The following is a 25,474-nucleotide window of genomic DNA, read 5'->3' on the forward strand; positions in this document are numbered from 1 at the left end:
AATTAAACTTATATTGAAATCGGTTTCATTAGGCTCTGTGACAATAGTAACAGTTTATGATTATCTATATCTATGTGTTGTTGTTTATCATGCTGCAATTACAGCTGCGAGCTGACCATATTACCTACTCATCTATTTTCAGTACTCAGAGGCGATGAAAAACGAGCCTCACGATGATCATTACGCATGCGCAATTTTGCTTATTTAATAGTCGCGTGCATTCACGTACTTACATGTGTGTGTGTGTAATTCATGTACACAAGTAACAATTCAGAGGCGACGTTACACGGTGCCTCTCCGACGTCATCGGAATATTGCCGCCGGCTGAAATATGAGGGTTTGTTTACGTAATAATTATTTCGTACATTTCTTATCGGTTTATCACTATTTTTGGTAATAAACGCGGAATAATATTATACAATAGTAAAATAAATGATAATTCATATAATTAAACTTCGTAAACAAGATTATTTTTTCAAATAAAACCATAAATACGTCAAAAATTGTTGGTGAAATGTGTGCTATCGGTGAGCTATGAATTATACTTTTAGAGTATTATTTACTACAAAATTTCAGATCAGGCACCGCCTCACTTGCCTCACCTTCAAAACCGCAACTGCTTAAGGCTGTAACTGGAAATTTAGGTGTATTAGTAACACCTTTTTCTTTTTTTTTTTCGTGATTTAATCGCGACGCAGGGAGGGTATTAGGTTTCCCCATTGCTGTCTCTCTGGACGCATCATTTATTGAAATAAAATCAGAAGTACATTACAAATAATAAGAACAAATAGACCATGCAACAACATTACAAAAAAAACTAGGGGCCTCTAACCACCCTGCATTGGCCATTCAGCCCACAACAACAATGCTTAACTAAGTGCGTTAATTGCATTAATTACTAAAAAAGGTGTAGTGCTCCGCTTATCCAACAGCGTGCTGTCGCTCTCTTTCCATTCCCTCCTTTCGGCCCATGATATCCTCGACCATCTGGATGAAGAGCTCTCTCCTCCTGTTGGCGGCTAAAACGATTCCCCGCTTGGATTGTAGGTCTTCGGGTAATTCTAATGGCACCACCCCACAGAGTATGTTCTGGACATCTTCGGGACGTGCGGGCCTGCCCAATGACTCTTCCAGTTTCCTTCGCTCGCCGATCCAAAACATGCAGTCGAACAGCGTGTAATCCGCGTCATCAGACTCTGCAGGACACAATAGCCAAACTGGGCGAAGTTTTCTATTTATAGACCATAGGTACTGTTGAAAACAGCCATTGCCCGTGAGTACCTGGGCCATGTGGAAACTAACTTCCTTGGGTCCATGAAACCACCATCTTCACAGACTTGGTATTATACGCTTGGTCGACACTGCCTTCGTAGTAGTTGAGTCCCATAGCAACTGCCATTTGCTAATAATGTCTTCTACGATTTCATGCTTCGTGCGGACTGCTCCAGCCTTTCTCGCCTCCACAGCACTTTTCCGGGCTGAGGCTTGTAGGATAGCGAGCGGCATTCTGGCGAGAACTAGAGCTGCCATGTCGGACACTGTTCTATAGCATCTTGCCACTCTAAGAGCTGCGCACCTCTGGGTCTGTAGTAGCATATCTTTGTACTTCTGTACAAGTTGGCCGCCGTCTGCCCAAACCGGGGCGCAATACAACAGCCGACTGTGCACCATGCTCATCATTACATTGTGAGGGTTCGCCGACGTTCGGCATAAGTTTCCCGAGCGCTGCAACAGCCTTCCTCGCGCTGGCAGCCACCGTCACCACATGCTCCCTGAATGAGAGTCTTGTATCAAGGTGGACACCCAAGTACCTCACGGATCTTCTCACAGGTACCAGACAGCCGTGTATATACAGTTCGGGGTCTCGATAGACGTATTTTTTTGTAAGAACTACGCACTCCGACTTTTCGGGCGTGAGCTGGAGGCCGTTGTTAGACATCCAATCCGCAATATCAGCGAGAGTAGAGTTGGTTAGCAGCTCGATGATTTAAATATTACGTGCAGCAGCCACAACAGCAACGTCATCTGCGAAGGCTACTAACCTGATGCCCTCGCAAACCGGCAGTCGAAGTACGCCGTCGTAAAATAGGTTCCAAAGCGTGGGACCCAGCACCGATCCTTGGGGGACACCACGCGTAACAGGCAGACAAATGCCTTCGCTGATTACCAACTTCCTCGATTGCATAAACGACCTCAGTACTTTCACCAGGTATTCGGGAATAGCGTGTCCCTGTAGGCGGCGTCAATCAGCCGCCAGGGCTAACCCCCCTCCAGGGACTCACCTTGACGTGGTGAGGGGGCTTGAACGGTTGTCTGTATAAACCTGTAGACAATACGGCTGTAGATTACTGGACTATAGCACATTATAAATGTGCTAAAATTGCTAATGTTGCTCTGCAAGATAGGTAATAATAATAATAATAATATATATATTTAACTAAAGTGAAATATTTATAATAAAATTTAATTTAACCTAACCTAACTTTTTTAGATGGAAGCATGCTGAATGCTCACTCAAAATATCTTTAACAGGACAGCATCCAGATGATTTAACTACAGCCAAAGAAATGGTGACGCTCATTCAATCTGTTTTCGACAAAATGATGCGACATCCCGCCAAGAAGCTTCTCAGACACAGACCAAAAAAAATAAAACTATAAAATGTATGTAATAGGATATGGTATTGGATTAATTTTATTTAATAAAAAATAAATTTTCATATTTATATTTATTTTTTATTATTTAGATAAAAAAAAAAAATAATAATTAATTTATAGGTAAAAATAAAAATAAAAAAAAAAAATAAAAATAAAAATATTGAAAGTTAGTATACAAGTGGTATTAATTTCACATTTATTTTTTTTTCTTTTTTAAACAAGAACGATAAATTAAAATAAATTAAGAAACTTTTTTTTTATATTACATCACTAAATCTTATAATATCATGTTCGACAATGAATTAAAATGAAATTGTAATAACTCGTACATAAATGAACAATCTTCACTTTGTATATTGCTGTAGCTGAAATCATAATTTTGAATATATTGATTTGTAAATTCGTTTCGTTGACAAGATGATGGTAACCCATTTACGTCAGACTTAATTAACGTATAAGCTGTATCAAACGTTTTTTGGTATGATTCCAATTTTTTCTGTTTTTCAACAATATACAAGTCAATACAATGTTGTAATTGTTTCAAACGATGAAGATCAATATGAGATAATGTTATATAATTATCATTGGAATATAAAACTATAGTTGATTGGTTTACATTAACAGAGTAGAAAAAATTATCAGCTATCTTAACACGTTTACAACGAGTATGCAAATTTTCGATAATTGTATTAAAATTGTTTTCGCATATTAACTTACACCACTGATCAAGATCTAACGTTACAACTTTTTTAGTTAATTTACATTCTAATAATATAATAATTGAAATTTGCTTATTAACTAGAAGTCCAACGGTTACACTTTTCTTACTAAAAGGACGAATATCGAACACAGATTTTGATACAACGATTGATGGATTCATATTGATAAAATAAAAAAAAACAGTAAACAGTATTTTTTTCTAGAAATATGAATATGATCACTAGACAGCTTAGCTCAAACTAACAAGTTTTGTTTATCCATACATGTTATATACTAAACAAATGTAAGGTTAAAAAAGAAAAAAAAGAAAAAAAAATGTGAACGTATAGTGTCTAGTTGGATAAACAGTAAAGAGTTATTATACTTACCTACCTAATTCGATAGAACCTGAAACATTTTTTAAAAATCATTAACATATTAAATTTAAATTAGACGCGTTATCCCACTAGGCTATACGTTCACGAGGTATTAAATAAGTTATTAACACATTTAAGTTTTTTAAATTCAGATTTTTTTTTATTGAAATATAAAAAGTTAAATGAACTAAACAACAGTATCATATGACCTTGATCCACAATCACAATCACAAATATCGATAATCTTACCATATTTTTTTACTACATTTTCAACAAACTGATTTCCTTTTGATAATAATACAAAAACACATTTCGGATTCCATCTTGAATGTTCAATCCATGGATTATCTTCTTTTTCCAACGATGCAATATAATACCGCAGCAAAAACATTCAACAATATCTTTTTTTCCCTGAATATATAAAACCGCTTTCAGCTAATGAGTATTTATCTTGAGATGAAGTCAACGGAAATAAATTGAATGTTTTCAATCTTGATATAAATGTAGTGAATTCTGGATATGTAGGATATGCATTGTTTCGTACTAACGAAACAAGTGAACAAAAACTGTTGTTAATTTGTTGAAAATTCATTTTTTATAAAAAAAAAAAATAAAAAAAACTTAAATGAATTAAACTTGATTAAAACTAACAGAACCTGATTGAACGATGGTTGAATATTAACTGAACTGTCTGAAGTGGAATGAATTCAATAAAACGACTTTTATCTATAATTTATTAAAAAAAATGAAATCACAGTGTAACTTGAATGTTTAACTTACAAGGGAAATAAATAGTGTTGAAGTGTGTATACACTGTTTAAACTTTATGTGTAACAGGGGAAAAAATGATTGGTTAAAGGCGGAAACTATACCTTAAATTTTAAAAATCTCCGCAGTCAAAAGTGCGCAGAACATACATTATGGTTTTTTGAATCAGTGTTATTTACTGGTACAGCGGAGAAAAAAAAAGTTTGAGGGGAAAAATCCCCCTTAAAATTTTACAATCTCCGCAGTCAAAAGTGCGCAGAACATACATTATGGTTTTTGAAAATCAGTGTTTTTTTACTGGTACAGCGGAGAAAAAAATTTTGAGGGGGAAAATCCACCTAAAAATATTAAAATCACCGCAGTCTGGTAGAGCGGAGAAAAAAAAAGTTTGAGGGGAAAAATCCCCCTTAAAAATTTGCAATCTCCGCAGTCAAAAGTGCGCAGAACATACAAATGTATACTACTGATAATCCAGCTCTATGGGTAATTAATGAATCTATTAGAGATAACATTGCATTATAAAGATTTATACAGAATTTAAATATACATTTTTCCAATACAAAATGGACGTATAAAAAAATAGTCTAGGAGTAGTACTTATGTACATTGTACATATAACAGATATTTATCAAGAAATTTCTTCAATACAAAATTAATTAACGAAAAATCTTTAAAAAGAAATTATATAGCTTATTCTAAAAGTACAAACAGCTTATTTTGTATTCCTTGTAGATTATATAGTGAAACAACAAGTTTTTCAACAACTGTCTTTTGTAATTGGTGGAAAGGGGAAGAATAATTGCAACAATATGAAAATTATACTAGCCATAATAATTGTGTTCTTAAATTAAAACTAAGAGCAAATGTATTGGGTCGTATTTTGACAATCAGATGGGGATTCAAATGGATACTGAATCAAAATACTGGAAAGATGTTTTAATTAGAGTAGTCGCAGTAGTAAAATCACTGTGTTTGTGAGGATTATCATTTAGAAGCGCTGAAGATGAATTTGGATCATACATGGAGGTAACTTTATTATGAGTCTTGGACTCATTACTGAGTTTGACTCCTTCTTAGCTAAAAATATTTCAGACTATGCTAATAAGGGTAAAGGCTCTACATCATATGTGTCATTTGCTACGTTTAAGAATTTATAATATAAATGAGTAAAAAAGTATTCCAAACTATAATAAATGAAATCAAACAAGAAAAGTATTTTTCAATTGTAGTCAATTCCACTCCGGATATTTCCCATTATGATCAACTTTCTATCATATTTAGGTATATAAAAGAAAATGGGAACCTGTAGAAAGGTTTTTTTTATGTTTTTATCAAATATTGGTCATAAATCTAAAGATTTAGCTGATAGTATTTTAAAGTTTATTGATTCAAATGGATTGATGGATTGGATATTACACATTGTCGCGGGTAATCCTACGACAATGCTATGAACATGTCTGGAATATATTCTGGACTCCAAGCTCAAATTAAAAAAACCTGCACATATGCAGTTTACGTCCCTTGTACTGCCCACTCGTTAAATCTGGTTGGTAAATGTGCAGCAGGTTGTTGTACTAGGGCAAATACTTTTTTTAATTTGATTCAAAATATATATGCTTTTTTCTCAGTTTCTACACACAGATGGAATATTTTATCTACATTTTTAAAGGAAACTGGTAATGTATCAATCAAAAGACTTTCTGATACTCGATGGTTAGCTCGACATGATGCCTGTTTAAGTATCACAAAATTGGGAATAAATCAAGTAGTATACATTTGTATGTTCTGCGCACTTTTGACTGCGGAGATTGCAAATTTTTAAGGGGGATTTTTCCCCTCAAACTTTTTTTTTCTCCGCTCTACCAGACTGCGGTGATTTTAAAATTTTTAGGTGGATTTTCCCCCTCAAACTTTTTTTTCTCCGCTGTACCAGTAAAAACACACTGATTCTCAAAAACCATAATGTATGTTCTGCGCACTTTTGACTGCGGAGATTGTAAAATTTTAAGGGGGATTTTCCCCCTCAAACTTTTTTTTTCTCCGCTGTACTAGTAAAAAACACTGATTCTCAAAAACCATAATGTATGTTCTGCGCACTTTTGACTGCGGAGATTTTTAAAATTTAAGATATAGTTTCCGCCTTTAACCAATTATTTTTTCCCCTGTTACACATAAAGTTTAAACAGTGTATACACACTTCAACACTATTTATTTCCCTTGTAAGTTAAACATTCAGGTTACACAATAATTTCATTTTTTTTTTTTTTAATAAATTATAGATAAAAGTCGTTTTATTGAATTCATTTCAGTTCAGACAGTTCAGTTAATATTCAACCATCGTTCAATCTAAGCTGTCTAGTGATCATATTCATATTTCTAGAAAAAAAATACTGTTTACTGTTTTTTTTATTTTATCAATATGAATCCATCAATCGTTGTATCAAAATCTGTGTTCGATATTCGTCCTTTTAGTAAGAAAAGTGTAACCGTTGGACTTCTAGTTAATAAGCAAATTTCAATTATTATATTATTAGAATGTAAATTAACTAAAAAAGTTGTAACGTTAGATCTTGATCAGTGGTGTAAGTTAATATGCGAAAACAATTTTAATACAATTATCGAAAATTTGCATACTCGTTGTAAACGTGTTAAGATAGCTGATAATTTTTTCTACTCTGTTAATGTAAACCAATCAACTATAGTTTTATATTCCAATGATAATTATATAACATTATCTCATATTGATCTTCATCGTTTGAAACAATTACAACATTGTATTGACTTGTATATTGTTGAAAAACAGAAAAAATTGGAATCATACCAAAAAACGTTTGATACAGCTTATACGTTAATTAAGTCTGACGTAAATGGGTTACCATCATCTTGTCAACGAAACGAATTTACAAATCAATATATTCAAAATTATGATTTCAGCTACAGCAATATACAAAGTGAAGATTGTTCATTTATGTACGAGTTATTACAATTTCATTTTAATTCATTGTCGAACATGATATTACAAGATTTAGTGATGTAAAAATTAATACCACTTGTATACTAACTTTCAATATTTTTATTTTTATTTTTTTTTTTTTGTTTTTATTTTTATTTTTATTTTAACCTATAAATGAATTATTATTATTTATTTTTTTATCTAAATAATAAAAAATAAATATAAATATAAAATTTTTTTTTTTTATTAAATAAAATTAATCCAACACCATATCCTATTACATACATTTTATAAGTTTATTTTTTTTGGTTTGTGTCTGATTAGCTTCTTGGCGGGATGTCGCATCATTTTGTCGAAAACAGATTGAATGAGAGTCACCATTTCTTTGGCTGTAGTTAAATCATCCGGATGCTGCCCTGTTAAAGATATTTTGAGTGAGCATTCAGCATGCTTCCATCTAAAAAAGTTAGGTTAGGTTAAATTAAATTTTATTATAAATATTTCACTTTAGTTAAATATATATATATTATTATTATTATTATTATTACCTATCTTGCAGAGCAACTTTATCAATTTTAGCACATTTATAATGTGCTATAGTCCAGTAATCTACAGCCGTATTGTCTACAGGTGTCTTAACCGTTAATGAACAATCATCCTTTTTTATATTCAAGGTGTTCTCTGCATCGGTTGGTATAGTTGGATCTGTTATTAAATCTAATATTTTGTCTGTATAACAAATAGCAGTGCTCTATAAAATAATAATTAAATTATATTTTTTTACTTTTTCGTAATATGTCATAAATTTATATAACTCACCTTTTTCGTCTTTTTCGATACTGGTTTCTTCTCCGGTTTTACAGCTAACCTTTTCGATGTACCTTTTTTTTGAGATGTTGTTGCAATATTATCCTATAATTAAAATAGACGATAAGCTGATGACGGTTTACAAAATAAATTTTTCATAAAATATTTAATGTCTTTTAATTAAAATAATTATATATTATATTATAATAAAAAAAAAAATAAAAAATAATGTTTTTTTTTTACTTACTTCGGAAAATACAACCGACTCCTCGTCATCGCTTTTAAATGAGTAGCAGGACATTTTTTCAAAATTAAATTAATTTTATTAAAAAAAAAAGTCTAGATTGTAAATGTGTTGAAGTAAACTGAATATACTGTATCGATGAGTCTCTTATATATATATATAACCACTTCTACTCCCCCTCTTAAGTCTAAAATAATCAGTTCAGCTAAAACACTAACTAGAATAAAATTTGAAAGGTACGTCTTTTCAATTCGAAAAATAGAATGTAATAACAAGTGCAATTTGTATCTAAAAGAATGTAATTGACTTCTACATTTCAATGTCAGATTTGAAAGGTTATATACAATTTAGCAAGGTACGTAAATTTAGCAAGGTAAGATTAAAATTAAATAATTGGTGATAGTAAACATGAAATAGAAACGTACGTATATTTTGGAGACTACGCCGCCCAAATAGTTTAATATAAAAGCGGTTGTGGTAGTATTAAGAACTAGACATACAGCTAGTTCGTATGTAGAAATCCTGCATATTACATTACTTCATTCCTGTTGCCCTAAGCTGATATTAGTTGGTTAGATTTAGAATAATGAATATTAATATATTAAATAATTGGATTACGAACATAGTTTAAATAATCGTTTATATATATATACACATATATTTTAAAGATTAAAAAAAATGTATTTAAATAATTGGTTATAGTAAAATATGAAATAGAAACGTATAGTCGAATTTCCTGTTTATCATAACACGTATGTATATTTTGGGGGCTACACCCAAATAGTTTAATATAAAATGGGTTGTGGTAGTATTAAGAATTAGACATACAGCTAGTTCAGTAAAAACACTATGTAGAAATCTGACATATTACATTACTTCATTCCTGTTGCCCTGAGCTGATATTAGTTGGTTAGATTTAGAATAATAAATATTAATATATTAAATAATTGGATTACGAACATAGTTTTAATAATCGTTTATATATATAATATATATATATTTAAAAAAAATATGTATTTAAATAATTGGTTATAGTAAAATATGAAATAGAAACGTATAGTCGAATTTCCTGTTTATCATAACACGTATGTATATTTTGGGGGCTACACCCAAATAGTTTAATATAAAATGGGTTGTGGTAGTATTAAGAATTAGACATACAGCTAGTTCAGTAAAAACACTATGTAGAAATCTGACATATTACATTACTTCTTTCCTGTTGCCCTGAGCTGATATTAGTTGGTTAGATTTAGAATAATAAATATTAATATATTAAATAATTGGATTACGAACATAGTTTTAATAATCGTTTATATATATATATATATATATATTTAAAAAAAATATGTATTTAAATAATTGGTTATAGTAAAATATGAAATAGAAACGTTTAGTCGAATTTCCTGTTTACCATGACACGTACGTATATTTTTGGGGGACTACTCCCAAATAGTTTAATATAAAATGGGTTGTGGTAGTATCAGGGACTGGAACCTACAGTGTTTTTCGGTTCCGGTTCCGGTTCCGGTTATTAAATTAATTTGTTTAAGGGTTTCGGTTTCTTTCTGGTTTTCTAAAAAAATATAAGGGTTCTAGAACCGGTTAATATCGGTTCCGAAAAATACCGGTTATTTTCGGTTAATTCTAATTTCTGACTATTAAAGATTTATTTAAAAAAATAGTATAAAATATTTTAATTATTCTTGTTTAAACTGTAATTATTTCATGAAAATAGAAGGTATTATGAAGTAATAGTTACAAAATAATTATAAAAATATATAATATTTATAAATAATAAATATTAGCCTAGGATCTATAGGAAAATAAGATAATAATGTAAATAATTCTGTGGGTTAAGTTAAGATATTTTATTCCATCACATAGTAAAAATTTGTAAAATAGTAAGTAATATTTCATATTTGTAATATTGTGAAATTTATGATTTGATGAAATATATATTTTTAATTTTAATTTAATTGTAATTAGAAGACAAAGTTGACACTGGCTATTGTTATATTTTGTTATAGCCATTGTAGGTAGGTGGGTATATACTATATAGTATAAAATATATTGTAATTTGTAACATTTATATTTTGTGGTTTGTACAGACCAGAAAAGTGTTTTGCTAGAAAAAAACTTAATACTTAATAGACAATATACTTATTGTAATATATTAAGAAACATACAAAAATAAAAAATAATAATAATAATGATAATAATATTACAATATATTATAATCTATTTTTTTTTACGTTTGATTGATGTGTTTGTTTCCAATTCAGATCTGTGAAAATGATCATAAAACATAATATTAAAAATTATATTGAATTTTTAGTATATTATAAAAATATAAACTTACATCTGTAGTCGTTTTTCTTTTTTTTCAAAAAGTTTGTTAGTACGTATCAGTAACTGGTCTTCCAAATGTTTGGAGCTAATATTAGTTCTATATGGAGACAGCACAAATTTTAAACCTGAGAAAAGTCTTTCAACACTGACTTGAGTCGCAGGCACACAAAATACAACACTAGCTAATTGATACAATTCCGGATGAGTATATTCCATACTTTTCCAAAATTTGAGTATATCAGTTTTATAATTTATTCGTTTTTGATGAATATTATAATTCTTCAGTATAGTTTCAATTTGTGTGAATATGACAGATGTTTGTGAAGAATTTATTTCTAATGTTTCTAATGTTTCTATCTCGGTAGACTTGGACTTCAAGAACTGCTCTACTTCATCTGTTGAGTCCGAATCAGAGTTATCAAAATGTTCATCTATAGAAGTTTGATTATTTAAGTCTATATCATAATTATCATTATCATCACTCTGCAATTTGTTTAACTGAATCCAAACTTTTATTAAATGTTCTATGGAAATTAAACACTGTTCTTCGTTTAATGTTATTTTGTATCGCGGGTCCAAGAAGATAGCAGAAACAAAAACTTTATTATTGAGTATGAACTTTTCTCTGGAAATCATAAACTGCAATAATTTTTGAGCAAACGATGAATTTTGTGCTTCCGTTTTGAATTTGCATGCAATCCACTCTCCATAAAAGTCTGTAAGAGTAAGCTGTTCACTTTGTAGATTCTTTGTGCATATTTTGGCTGGTAATAAAGCTTTAAAAATTGTTTCGACATGCTGCCATTCATTGGAATTTAGACAAAATGATTTTAGCTTTTTATCATTTGCAGACATGTTTTTGATGAACACTTTTAAATCCTGTACTCTTTCCAACATATCACAGGTTGAATGCCATCTTGTTAAGCAATCAAGAATTGGAGTCTTAAGTTTTTCTTTTTTAATTAAATACATGTAAGTTTGATTCCGTAGTTTTTTTACAAGGGCTCTGACTTTGTTCAAAACTGCATTGACACTGGCTTCTTTTAAACAATCAATGACTGCCAGTTGTAATGTATGTGAAACACATCTCATACCTAATGAATAAAAAAAATCAAATTGAACTAAGTAAATCATGTTTGTAAGATAATCCGATTATCCAACTTACCAGTAAAAATTGAAATATCTCCAACACATTGAGACTCAATATTAAGAAGAATAGCTTCACAGTACTCATTTTGTTGTTCCGAATCTGTTTCGACCAGGTCATCATATTCATTGTTATCAACTATATCAAGTAAATCATTGATATCATCATTATTTATTTTACCTAAGTCTGTATTTTCATAATCACTGAAACATATTATAAATGACAATATTTAATTTTAAATATTGTTAGTTAAAATTATGACAAAGAACATATAAATCAAAAATATTATTAAATATGCAAGCACTTATATACACTTAAAAACCTTAAATGTGCACTAAAAATAAAAATACACTCCAAAATAGTTTTCTAGCAATTTAATGAAAAATACTAATTATTCAAAAAAACATCTAAAATAAAAATACATTTTAATAATAATAATATTATACTATTATAATTTATAACATAATATAATAGTATAATAATTATAACTTATAATACATTAAATCACACGAGGTAATAAAACCTAAACAACTAGTACTGGATGTTGAAAACTTGAAAATAAAACTATCAAACTCTATATTTAGGTTAAGTAATTGTTTGTCTTTAGTTTATGTCTTATGAACTTATAAATGATAATAGCTTACCTATCATTATCACTGTCAAAAGTATCATCTGCTTGATTAGAATTTGTTTTTTCTTTTGAACTAGACAGCATGGACTCTGGCTCATTTTCTAACTCAATAAATGCTTCTTTTTCAACTAAATCTACAGCTTTTATCATATTAGCACCATTGTCCGATGTGATGGTATATATTGCTTTGGGTGTACTCCATATTTGCTTAATGTTTCAAGTATCACATCTTTTAAATAAATTCCTGCATTCAGTTAAAAAAACCTTTATTAAATATTGCATGATAATGTAAATAAAATACTATAAATTCTATAAATAATTTGTACTAACCAGTGTGGGCTTCAGTGAGTTCTAATAAACCAATAGTTCTTAGTTTAATATGACCATCAAAAAAATATTGTAAATTTATACCAAGGAACCCTCTGTTCATTCTCGATGCAGCATCAACTTTAAGAGAAATCAGTTTATTTTTCACTTCTGCTTTTATATCATTTTGTAATAACAAAGCTTCTTTACGAACATAATTTCTGAAATAAAATATATAAAAGTTAGATATCTAGTACTTGCTATATACTTGCATGTTTTCAATGTATTTTATCTAGGTGTACAGTGACAGTAGAATAGTATGTTCTGTAGTCTATACATTTTCCTCAAGGCTCATTTGATTACCTTTTTTTTATTTTTTGGGAATGTAATATGAATATATGATTATAAGATTTACTATTAGGTAATATGTGGTTATGTGAATAAGTTATGGATATCAACCAAGAACTATTATCTCATTATTATTATTATTAATATGAACATAAAATTTATTATTAATATGATTATGAATATTTACCCAATTGAGTCAGAATTTAAGGAAACGCTATTCTTAATTTCATTTAGAACTGGGTCAATAATTCTTCTAAATCCACTATCATTTAAGCTTGAATATGGGCGTCCATTGACTGTCACCATTTCCACACATCCGTCGATTAGAGTTTTCATACTATGATTCACTCTTATTCCAGGAGTCATTTGAAGAGTAGTTTGCTTGAATTTACTTGCATTAATTTTGTCTGGTTTTGTAGTTATAAATGTTTTATCCTGTGATTTAATAAATTCTTCATACTCATCTGGATGTAGCTCTAAATGTTTTTTCAAATTTGTTCCATGATTAGTCTATACAAAAAAAAATACAAATACAAAATATAAAAACCAACAAAGTAATTAAAAACCATGACTAAATTCCAGATGTGTATGTATTTAAAAAGTTAATATAATCTGAATTTCATTTTTCACATAAAAACTTTGAAATATTTTACATAAGAAATAAGAATCAGCAAATGTATGTTTAAATAGTAAAGTTATATATTCAATTTATTATATTTATGCATTTAATAGTTGAATACAATAATACAAATATATTTTTTTTAGATTACATTTATATTCCATAATAATTGTTACCTACTATGAAATGGAATAAAATAACCTAAATCAAACGTCTCAAACAAATAGTTACAATATTTTTATATAATAACTTAGGTATAATATAGGAAGATATTTTAAAGATTAATGGTACCTAAATAGGAGTTGATTGATTAACTTATATGTATTGTACACTTCTGAGTTAACTTATTGTGCATATTATCAGAAGTTAATTGGATAAAATAGGATAGTATATTTTATTATTTTCAATTTTTCAAATACCTATTGACAGTTTTCAAATAAATAAAAAAACAATTTTATTTTTGACATAATCATTTGATTAGGTAATACCTACTTCATAAACAATTATATTTTATAGGACTTTACCTACCTAGGTCATAACTTTTTTAACTTTGAGATAGGTTCTAAAGTTCAAAGGTTTAATAATGTATAATAGATACTTACTTTAAGTTTTGCAGAACATATTTTACATTTTGACTCGTTATTGATTTTATCATATTCATAATGGTTTCGAATTGCACTTTTAATTGGTCGACCCATGTTTAATTTTTTTAAATAAAATAATGTAACACAATTACACAACTACACAAGTCATTAATGGCATAAACTCAGAAATAGTATTTACAAGTTTACAAAATTACAACAAACTGTATAAAAGTATAAAACACAATACCAACCGGCAACCGTACCTCTCCAGTGCTGACTGCCGCCGTGCCAGGTCGGCGCACGTCGATAATGTCATATCCCTTTCAGCTCTAACCCTCACATTTGTGTCAGTAAATAACTATCAACTAATTGCCTGAAAAATATATTTTTTTAAATCTTTTTAAAGACTAACTATCACATTTATGTTGGTTATTTAATATAGCCCTACAGACCTGAGATATTTTAAGTCTTTCAATCTTCATAATATTTTGTACATAGACTTTATTAGTTATAGAGAGCTTAAAACAACTGTTAAAAAAAATATTAGATTTATATTCAGTGAAATATAATACCCACACTTTTGTGTGGGTTAGGTTTAAACTAATACATCTTATGTACTTTTAATCATTTATTACATATTAAAAACTGTTTATTTTAAATTTATAAAATAATTAACTAATTACAATGAATTATAAATTTTACTTGACTTGTAAATTAAAACAATCTAAAAATTAAAAATAAATAACACTGATTCTTAAAAATATGTTATTACTACTATTATATTACTTTATAATAATAATTAATAAAAAAAGTTTTTACGTTTCATGGAAAATCTTAAAACAATTTTTTTTTGCAGTTAGACATAGGTAAATATCACACTTCGTACATTTGGTTCTAGACCGGCCTTTACATCCCTTCATCCTACAGCATTTTGGGTTTGGTATGTTACATACTTCTGGCCAATGCTCGAATCCATCGTTCACTTTTGTTTTTGGTGGGACTGGTGTTCTATAGTTTTGAGGTCTTTGAATTGTTGTTTGATTTTCCTCGGTGTCTGATGAATTTGATTCTTCAGATGTAAACGCACGTTTCTTTGGTGATTTAGTTAACCATTCCCTGGCGACGGAAATTTTAAAATGCATAAGGTCCATAATATCATTATTACGTTTTCGTAATTTTTGTGCGTCTTCTCTGTATTCCATCCATGCGTTTACGATGCTTAAATCAATAAAATGTAACGCAACCTTCAATGTCCATTTTCTAGTTTTAATCCACGTACGGTAACACTCCATTTGTTGATCACAAACATCAACACCCCCCATATACTGATTATATGACTTAACAACATCTGGACAGGGTATTTCGATTTCCTTATTTTCCGTTTTACTCCATCTTTTTACTATACTATATGGTTCTGCTCCTGTAGCAGTAGAAATCAATGTCACGCATTTACTGTCCTTCCACTTGGTCGCAGATATTTGATTGTCACACCTTGTGAACTCCTCCCAAACACCTCTTTGAAATTTTTTATCCTGACTAAAATGTACGTTTTTAAGTCTATTAGACATTATTGTACCAGTAGATTTTATTCCCTTACTAAGCAACCGATCTAATAACGAAACTGTTGTAAAGTATCGGTCGAAAAATAAAACTGAGCCCTCTGGAATACTTTGGGACAAATGAAGTACAACTGCCGGCCCTAGCCCCAAAGATTTGTCTTGAAATGGTGTATCGATACCTTGATAAATTTCAAAATCAATTACTTTTCCTTTTGAAGTAGTAATTACGAAATTTTTTAAGCCTGTGGGTCGCGGTTTGTTTTTAACATATTGTCTATTTGGACATCTACCAGTGAACGGAATCATTTGTTCATCAACCGAGTAACAGTCAACTAATCGGGGAATATTTCTACACGCATTACGAACTCGATCAATTATTGGTTGTACTTTCCAAAAACGGTTATTATCAGCCGGCCGATTATTAATATCAACATAGTGCAAAGATGAGCGTAATTTTAAAAATCTGTCCCTCGTAATAGCTTGTGAAATAGGACCAAAACACATGCCTTTACTATCCCAATACATTTTTAATCGAGGGTATTTAAATACACTCATCATAGCATGAACGCCATACACATTTTTTATTTCATTTGCAGTAGTTTTTAGTTCTTTGCCCGTTTTGTTCATAACATACATATTTGTAAATAATGCTGCTTCCTCAAAATGTTCATCAGAAAGATATTTTTTTACGTAATCTAGTGGAGTTCCAATATTAATCGGTAAAAATGGTCCATAATTATTACCTGGTAACGGCTTTCCAATGAATGATTTTTGACTCCAACCAGTATTCAGTATAGACAGATTTGGAACCTGATTCTGATCTATTTGTTGTTCTAAAGGCGATGGTGGTGAAACCGTTTGATTTTCATCCGAAAAAGAGACAACTGGTAAATTTTCAGTCTCTGCTAAAATGACTTCTTCGTCCGAATCCGAAAAATCAGATGCGCCTATTATTTGAGCTTTCTGGGGTTGCCAAGTACGGTCGGCATCTGAGTCATCAGTTCCATAATCTAAATCCGAATTGTCACTTAATGTGGCCAAAAACTCAATTGTTTTCGCGTTTAACTTTGCACGACGCATATTTCAAAAGTAATAATTGAAATTAAAAATTATTAACGCAATAACGTACGGTGGTAATACACGTAGAATCCGAACACGCACAAATATGTGGGTAAATGAAGAACAATATTATCGCACTAATTTTGGACGACAACTGATTAAAATACTCGACCGATCAAAATGTTACAACATTTTATGTATATCATGTGTAAAACATAGAATAATTTAAAATATACAATGACTTTTAATGAGATAAAGATGTATCATATTGAAGGAATAACCAAATGAAGAAAAAACCCATGAAATTATTAATAGAAATTGATAAAAATAATTTAAGCTATACACAATAACATGCACAATCGTGTGGTATAGGCCTAAACACTGTAACTCATTCCCAAAATTATATGTAAAATATTTCACCTAACCATCACGTTTGTGTGGGATAGGTCACAATACATTTTAAAATAAAATAAATCCGAGGCCATTAGTTGTATGCATAATAATACGCACAATGATGTGGGTTAGGTCCACATTACTATAAAGCTAAAAAATATCTTCGGGCTGAAAGGGATATAGAAATAGAATGGATTTTCTTATCTACTATTTTTAGTTCTTCAATGTTGAATAATAATATGTCCGTATTATTAGTTATTACTTATTAGTATATATTTTCACTCGATTAGTGGTTTATTTCTATTAATAATCAATTGGTTGATAGTGTTTACTGTTGAGTGTTGTTAGTTGTTACGTCTCTATGATTCTACGTCGACGACGGACGAATAACAACTAACAAGTTAAGTTTAGGTACAACACAAAAAGTCAAAAACTTGACTTTTATTTTTCTGAACCTAAAAATTGTCTACCAAAATAGTAATTTCTATAGTTTTACTAGTTCAAAAAACTAGTCTAACCTAACCAAAATAACAAAATAATAATAAAGGTTACGGTTACGGTTACGGTTTTTCATTTTTGGAAATAAAGGTTCCGGTTCCAGTTACGGTTCCTAAACTTTTAAGGTTAACCGGTTCCAGAACCGGTTCTTTTCGGTTCCGGTTCTGGTCCCTGGGTAGTATTAAGAATTAGACAAAGTTAAGCTTCACTTACGCATAGACCGATGACATTGTTCTATACTTAACAATACATCGAGCTTGCTTTTATTATATTCAGTGAATAAATAACTTTAATTTCAAATTTCTTACACATACGACAAAGTGGACTTCGTCGTTAAATCGTGCTGAACCATCTTCACCAAGACCGGTTCACTACAACTAGAAGCCAGTATATTTTTTTTCAAGCATCTCCACGCTAACAGAAATGTAAGTACTATTACTTTACTACTATTAACTAGCTTTAAATTAAATATTTACTATTATAATTTTCCACTATAAAAAATGATTCCATTTAATAATGGTATTTTACATAATTTACACCACAAATAGGTTCATTTGTATCAAAAATATAACATGTATTTGCGTTACATAAATAAATAAATTTTAGTTTTTTTTTTTTTTTTTTTACACCACGTTAAAAAAAAAACGAATGAAATATGTAATTTGTACCAGCCCTAAAATTGAGTATAGTACGAAACATTTTGAATAGTTCAAAAAGATTAGTGTGTAGTACAACATTTAAAAGTATGTCATTTATTATAATAATAATATATGTTTAATTTTATATCTTCACATTTTTTTTTTTTCCAAACCACATATACACAGATACATCGTAAACAATATTTGTGTGTTTACGTCTTATACACTTAATTTTAGTTATTATTATTTTTTGTTATAGGTAATTAGCTTAGTTATAGTAAATGTACGGTATGTACACGGAATATATTCTGTGGTATATATATATATATATAAACAAAAAATAGTTACTAGCTTTTTCTTTCAGAGTTTAGTTGATATAAATAGTTATAAATTATGTTTTATTTTTTATAAAAAAATAGTATAATATACTTAACAAGAATTTACTTATTTAATATATTTATATATATAGAGAGTTTGTTTTACTTATTTATAATTAAGTATGATTGATTTTATATATTTTATGAATTATTGCTAAACAAAAATTTACTTAAATATATATATACATTTTATTATATTATAATTTTAATAATGTGAACAATGTTACAAATTATAATTTTAGTAAGTACAGATTAGATAATGCCCCTTTTTTAAATTTTATTTGGTGTGAATTATAAACTTGAAAAGTGGTACAAATTATTTTTTTTAGATGTGGTGTAAATGAGATATAGTTTTTACATTACCTTTTTATATTTAAAATAAAAAAATAAACGAATAAATATTTACCTATAATTTCAGAATTATAAAATGGAATCTCCTCAAATCGTTTACCTCCGATCTTTGATTGAAGAATTACATTTGAAAGTTTTAGAAAACCAAAAAAGTGTTGATCAAGATGAAGAAAGAAAAAAAAATGACATAAGAGCTTAAAATAAAAAAATTAATAATTTATATAAAAAAAAAATAATAGATCTAGTTGAAATAGATAGGTTAAGAAATGAAAAAAGGGACGTTTTAGATGAGTTTAATTTTTCTTATTATATTGGTGAAAAATGTAATAGACGTATACGTTATCGTTCCACAATTTTAATAATCAACTAGAAGATTTAATAATAAATAAATTTGTTTAAATAAATCTATTTTTTTTTAACCTGATTTATATTATTTCTTTAATCTATTTTCCATTTTTTCTTTTTTTATACACCTACTTATATAGAAGTATTACTTTGTTCATAATAGCTTTTCCAAAACATAAAAAAAAAAAATGTTTTTTTTTAGAAAATGGATTTACTTAACCATATCTTAATTGAAATCGATGATAATGATGAGAAGGAAGTACAAAGTAAACATGAACAAAGAAAAACTATAATTTTAATCAAAAGAAAAATTAAAATATTAAGATATGAAAAATACTTAGCTAAAACACTTTTACAAGATATAAAAAAAATAAAAATCTTAAAAGAGAATATAATAAATTTGAGAAATGAAATATTACTTGTTAATAAATATTATGATTTGTATGGTTATGTTAGATTTCGAAAACAGACGTTAGCTTATCATCTGCATAGCGATTATTGTACATTATTGGATGATCTAAATTTATTAACAGAATCTTTTTGTTTGAATCTAAAATGATTTTTTTTTTTTAAAAAAACTAAGTACTCATTGTTTATTTAAGAATTTTATTATTATTATTTTTTTTAAAAATGTAAAACAAAAAAAAAACATACATTTATATATATATATATAAATTTAATGTAATTTTTTTTTTATTATTTCAGTCTCATTATGAACAGAAATATAATAACAAAAAAACAGCGTATGAACACGATTGGAAGTGGACTTATTGAAATAGAAAGATTTAGAAAAGGTTCAAAAACTTTCATAATTAAGAACTGTGAAAATTATATAGATTACAAATTATTTTTTAACTATATTTTACATGAGTTAATTTTAAAGTTAAGACAATCGTGTATTAAAACGTCGATCAAATTTAATTTACACGTTGACGCTACTTACACACGTCCTATAACACATGATAAACAAGATGTGGCTTTTAAAACTTCGAATGTTTTAGCATGTAATTCATCCGATTTCGCTAGTTTGTTAAACATAAAGTTTGATAAAATATTAGCTGAAGAATCTGAATTTATTGCTAAAGGTTCAGGATGGACACTTGTTTCAATAGATGGGTTACAGTTGAGAATCAATTTAGTAAATCCATTAAAAGGAGGTGCATATTTAGATTTACCTAAATTTATACGAGAAAAAAGGCTATTATAAATGTTAAAAATAAAGATAAATACTGTTTTAAATATTCCATACTAACCAAATATGATAAGCGTTCTAATAAATCACGATTTAACCAAAAATATTTTGATTTTCTTGAAAAAAAGAGTGGGTTAGATTTTAAATGTATTGATTTCCCAACACCAATAAATCAAATTAAAAAATTTGAACGTTTAAATAATGTTTCAGTTAATGTTTATAGTTTAAATAATAAAGGTACTATTTTCCCTCTATTTATAAATAATAAGAAGAAAAATCATTTTGATCTATTTTTTGTCAATAATCATAAAACATCGCATTATTGTTAGATTAAAGATTTTTCAAGATTTATTAGAAGTCAGAAAACTAAAAATTGTTCTAAATTAATTATTTGCAAGAGGTGTTTTACAACTTTTGGAAATAAACCATGTAAAAGTAAACTTTGGGGTGAAACAGGATTAACTGAACATAAAAAAATGTGTAGTAAGAATAAATTAGGAAGACCGATAATGTTTGAAGAAGGAAAAGAAAATAAATTCATATTTTTTAAAAGTTATAAAAAAACTTCTAGAATACCATTTGTTATTTATGCTGACTTTGAATGTATTTTAAAACCTAAACAGACAAATGAATTCACTAAAACTAGTAAAACTTATATCACACATTTACATGAAATTATGAGTTATGCATTTTATGTAAAAGTTGACTATAATATTATCACAGAAAAGTTAATGCAACAGTTTAAAATTCCAACAAACATAATAATTTATAGAGGTATTGATGCGGCAAAAAATTTTATGGAAAATATGATTGATATTTCAAAAAAAATAAATGATATTTATCAAATTAATGTACCAATGATTACGTTGACTGAAAAGGAGGAAAAAGAATTTCAAATAGCAAAGGTTTGTAAAATATGTTTATTATCTTTTGAAGAAAATGAATTATTTAAAGTTAGAGATCACTGTCATATTACTGGTAAATATAGACAATGTATTTGTTTTAAATGTAATTTTGAAATAACCAACCCATCATTTGTTCCAATTTTTTTTCATAACTTATCTTACGATAGTCACTTTATAATTCGAGAACTTGGTTTTGATGATAAGAATATACATGTTATTCCAAATTCTGTAGAAAAATATATATCTTTTAGTAAAGAGGTTGCTCCGAGATTTAGTATAAAATTCGTTGATACATTCCGTTTTATGGCCTCCTCATTAAGCGAGCTTGCAAAAAATTTACTTGAAGATAAATCAAGGTTTAAAGAAACTTTAAAATTATTTTCTAATAAAACATTTGATTTAGTCACACGAAAAGGGGTTTTCCCTTATGAGTATATTGATAGTTGCAGTAAATTAAACGAAACTCGATTACCTTCAAAATCTGCATTTTATAACTCTTTAAAAAATGAAGAAATTAATAATAATGATTATTCTCATGCTAAAAAAATTTGGAAAGTATTTAATATTAAAACTTTGGGTGAGTATAGTGATCTTTATTTGAAAACTGATGTCACCATACTAACGGATGTGTTCGAAAATTTTAGAGATTTATGTTTATCTACTCTTAGTCTAGATCCTGCTCATTATATGACTGCTCCAGGATTTGCTTTCGATTGTATGCTTAAATATACTAAGTTTAAATTATAAAAATTGACTGATTATAACATGCTTTTATATTTTGAATCCTCAATCAGAGGGGGTATCTGTCAATCAGTTAAAAGATATGCTAAAGCAAACATACCAAACATTAAAGGTTTGAACTATAATCCTAATAAATCAATTTCATGGATTACATATCTTGATTGTGTAAATTTATATGGAAAATCGATGTTAACTGAGCTACCTTTCAAAGATTTCGAATGGGTTGATGACTTGAACATAGATGTTACTAAAATTCCTGATGATTCAAAAGTCGGATATATATTAGAAGTTGATATTGATTATCCTGAATATTTACATGAAAAACATAATGATTTCCCGTTTTTACCTTTAAACGAATGTCCTCCAAATTCAAAAGTTAAAAAATTATTAACTACTTTATCATCAAAAAATATATATATATTACACTATAAAAATTTAAAACAAGCAATTGCTAATGGTCTTAAATTAGTAAAAATTCATCGAGCAATCAAATTTTCACAGAGTAAATGGATGGCCTCATATATCGAACTATGTACGAGAATGAGGAGAGAAGCTAAAATAGATTTGAAAAAGATTTTTGGAAGTTATAATTAATACGTAGCGTTTTTAGTAAATGTATGGAGAATGTTCGAACTAGAGTTTCTTTAAAACTGGTTACATCAGATAACAAGCAAATAAATTGATGATGAAAATACTTTTAAAGATGGAACTATATACTCTGAAAATCTTATGGCTATTCACCAACATAAGGAAACTATCAAACTCGATAAAGCAATTTATGTAGGGTCTGCAATTTTAGATGTCTCGAAAACATTTATGTATGATTTTCATTATAATGTAATGAAAAATAAATATAATAATAAAATACGATTATTGTACTCGGATACAGATTCTTTGGTATATAATATTCGAACATTTAATTTTTTTGATGATATTAGATATGATTTATTTCCGTATTTTGATACATCAAACTATCCAAAAGATCATTATTTTTTTTTTTTTTTTTTATTAATTAAAAGGCTTCAAATACAAATGTTTATTAGCCTACTATGGTTTACATGTTTAATTTATAAATATAATGAAGATTAGATAGTTGCAGTGTGATATCTTTGGTTCTTGTCTTATATGTTGGTTGTGAGGTCGGCCATCTTGATGAAGTTTACTATGTTTTTTTCTTGTCCTGGTCCGAGTGCGTCTTTGAGTGAGGAGGTGTTAATATTTGCTTTTGATCTGGCGTTATGGTAAGTGGGGCATTCGAGGAATATATGGTTGACGGTGAGTTCATAGTTGCATATTTCGCACCTGGGTTTGGGCTCTTTACGCATAAGATGGGAGTGGGTGATTCTAGTATGTCCAATGCGTACTCTGGCGATCATGGTCTCTTCGTGTCGTGTAAGCTTGACAGGAGAGTCCGGCCATTTTTTGATTAATGGTTTTATTTGTCTGAGTTTATTGTTTTGGTTGGATTGTTTTTCGCATTGTTTCTGCCAGAGGGTAAAGAATTTCGTTTTGAGGGCGCGGATTACATCGTCGTATGTTACGTGCGGGTATATTTTGGTGTCCGGGGAGCTAGCCGCTTTCATCGCCAGTTCGTCAGCGAGTTCATTACCGGGGATGCCGATGTGAGATGGAACCCACATGAGTTTGATGGATTTGTCAGTTGAGAGGATTATGTTTTGAATGCTTTGGGCGAGGTTGCATTTTGAATGTACGTTAGCTATTGAAGTGACTGCGCTCATAGAGTCGCTTAAAATGAGAATTTTAACGTGGTTTGAGTAGAGTGCGGTTAATGTAGCTTCGAGTATGGCGAATGTTTCTGCTGAGTATATGCTGGATAGAGGGTCTAATTTATGAAGACTATTTTCATCCCTGTGGGTAATGGCGAAACCGGTATCATTCGTTGTTTTGGAGGCGTCTGTATAGAAGTGGTAGTAATTTATGAATTTGGTGTTAATTATTTCGTAGAATGCATTGATAATAAGACTATGAGGTGTGTTGTTTTTGTTGAATTTGGTGAGTTCTGTGTTGGCTTCTATGTGGTTCATGTTCCATGGAGGGATTTTTGGGAACGTATCTTTTGGTTTTATGTTGCTGATGTTGAAGGATATCTCTTCGAGGATGTCGTGAAGCTTTATATAAAGCGGTTTAAGGAGGTGTTCGTGATAGGGTTCTGAGATTGTCCTTATTAAGCCGGTTTGGGGGGTAGACATCTTTTTGGCTGCGAACTTTGTAATTAGGTACTTTTGTCTGATATTCAATGGTAGGCAGTGAGCTTCGCACATCATGCTGTCGATTGGACTTGATTTGAAAGCTCCGATGGCCATCCTGATGCCGGCGCTTTGAACGGAGTTGAGTGTTTTCAGGATATTTTGGTTGGCGAGGCTGTATATGATTGATCCGTAGTCTAATATCGATTGTATCAGTGAGTTGTATAGGATTAGGAGTGTCTTGCGTTCAGCACCCCATTTAAAATGGCTCACGGATTTGATTATATTTAGTTTTTGGGAAGAGGTTGCTTTCAATTTTTTAATGTGTTCTTTCCAGTTAAGTTTGTGGTCGAATATTAATCCTAGAAGGCGGAGGCTTTTTGCGTTGGGGGGGTATTTCCTTGCATTTTTATCTCTAGGATTTGGGTTTTCTTCTGTCGATTGAATAAAATGGATTGGCACTTTGAGGGGGAGAAAATGAATCCTGTCTCTGTGGACCATCGGCTGATGTTGTCGATTGATTTTTGCATGAGTGAGCTGGTAGTTTTGATGTTTGATCCAGAGAGATACAGGCTGCAGTCGTCGGCATATAATACAATTTTCACGGGTGATTTTATATATTTGCTGATATCATTGATAGCTATTAAGAAAAGGGTTACACTTAATGAAGATGCTTGTGGCAATCCATTTTCTGTTCCGAAAGTCCGATAGAGACAGGTT

General features: G+C 29.4%; 3 protein-coding genes across 4 annotated transcripts; all 3 read right to left on the minus strand.

The window, feature by feature from the left end:
* Positions 1-2,924: 2,924 nt before the first annotated feature.
* Positions 2,925-4,397, minus strand: LOC126551941 (baculoviral IAP repeat-containing protein 7-like). 2 transcript variants are annotated; one of them, XM_050206332.1, is made up of 3 exons: positions 3,983-4,394; positions 3,746-3,764; positions 2,925-3,022 (listed from the first exon to the last, which is right to left on the minus strand). In XM_050206332.1, exons 1-3 carry the CDS (start codon positions 4,122-4,124, stop codon positions 2,935-2,937), a joined length of 249 nt encoding a protein of 82 aa, XP_050062289.1. In that variant the 5' UTR covers positions 4,125-4,394; the 3' UTR covers positions 2,925-2,934. The 2 variants fall into 2 exon arrangements, 1 of the variants encoding a protein (XP_050062289.1); XR_007605796.1 differs by lacking the exon at positions 3,746-3,764 and having other exon boundaries at positions 2,925-3,153; positions 3,983-4,397.
* A 3,313-nt stretch (positions 4,398-7,710) lies between these two features.
* LOC126551932 (uncharacterized) lies at positions 7,711-8,624 on the minus strand. Its single transcript, XM_050206321.1, has 4 exons — positions 8,509-8,624; positions 8,274-8,366; positions 8,003-8,205; positions 7,711-7,911 (listed from the first exon to the last, which is right to left on the minus strand). Exons 1-4 carry the CDS (start codon positions 8,560-8,562, stop codon positions 7,743-7,745), a joined length of 519 nt encoding a protein of 172 aa, XP_050062278.1. The 5' UTR covers positions 8,563-8,624; the 3' UTR covers positions 7,711-7,742.
* A 1,876-nt stretch (positions 8,625-10,500) lies between these two features.
* LOC126551915 (zinc finger BED domain-containing protein 4-like) lies at positions 10,501-13,097 on the minus strand. The gene is made up of 5 exons (XM_050206308.1): positions 12,963-13,097; positions 12,646-12,876; positions 12,020-12,204; positions 10,865-11,948; positions 10,501-10,789 (listed from the first exon to the last, which is right to left on the minus strand). The coding sequence occupies exons 2-5, from the start codon at positions 12,780-12,782 to the stop codon at positions 10,744-10,746; spliced, it is 1,452 nt and encodes a 483-aa protein (XP_050062265.1). The 5' UTR covers positions 12,783-12,876; positions 12,963-13,097; the 3' UTR covers positions 10,501-10,743.
* Positions 13,098-25,474: the final 12,377 nt, after the last annotated feature.

This window comes from Aphis gossypii, chromosome X (genome assembly GCF_020184175.1).
Source record: "Aphis gossypii isolate Hap1 chromosome X, ASM2018417v2, whole genome shotgun sequence".
NCBI lineage: Eukaryota > Metazoa > Arthropoda > Insecta > Hemiptera > Aphididae > Aphis > Aphis gossypii.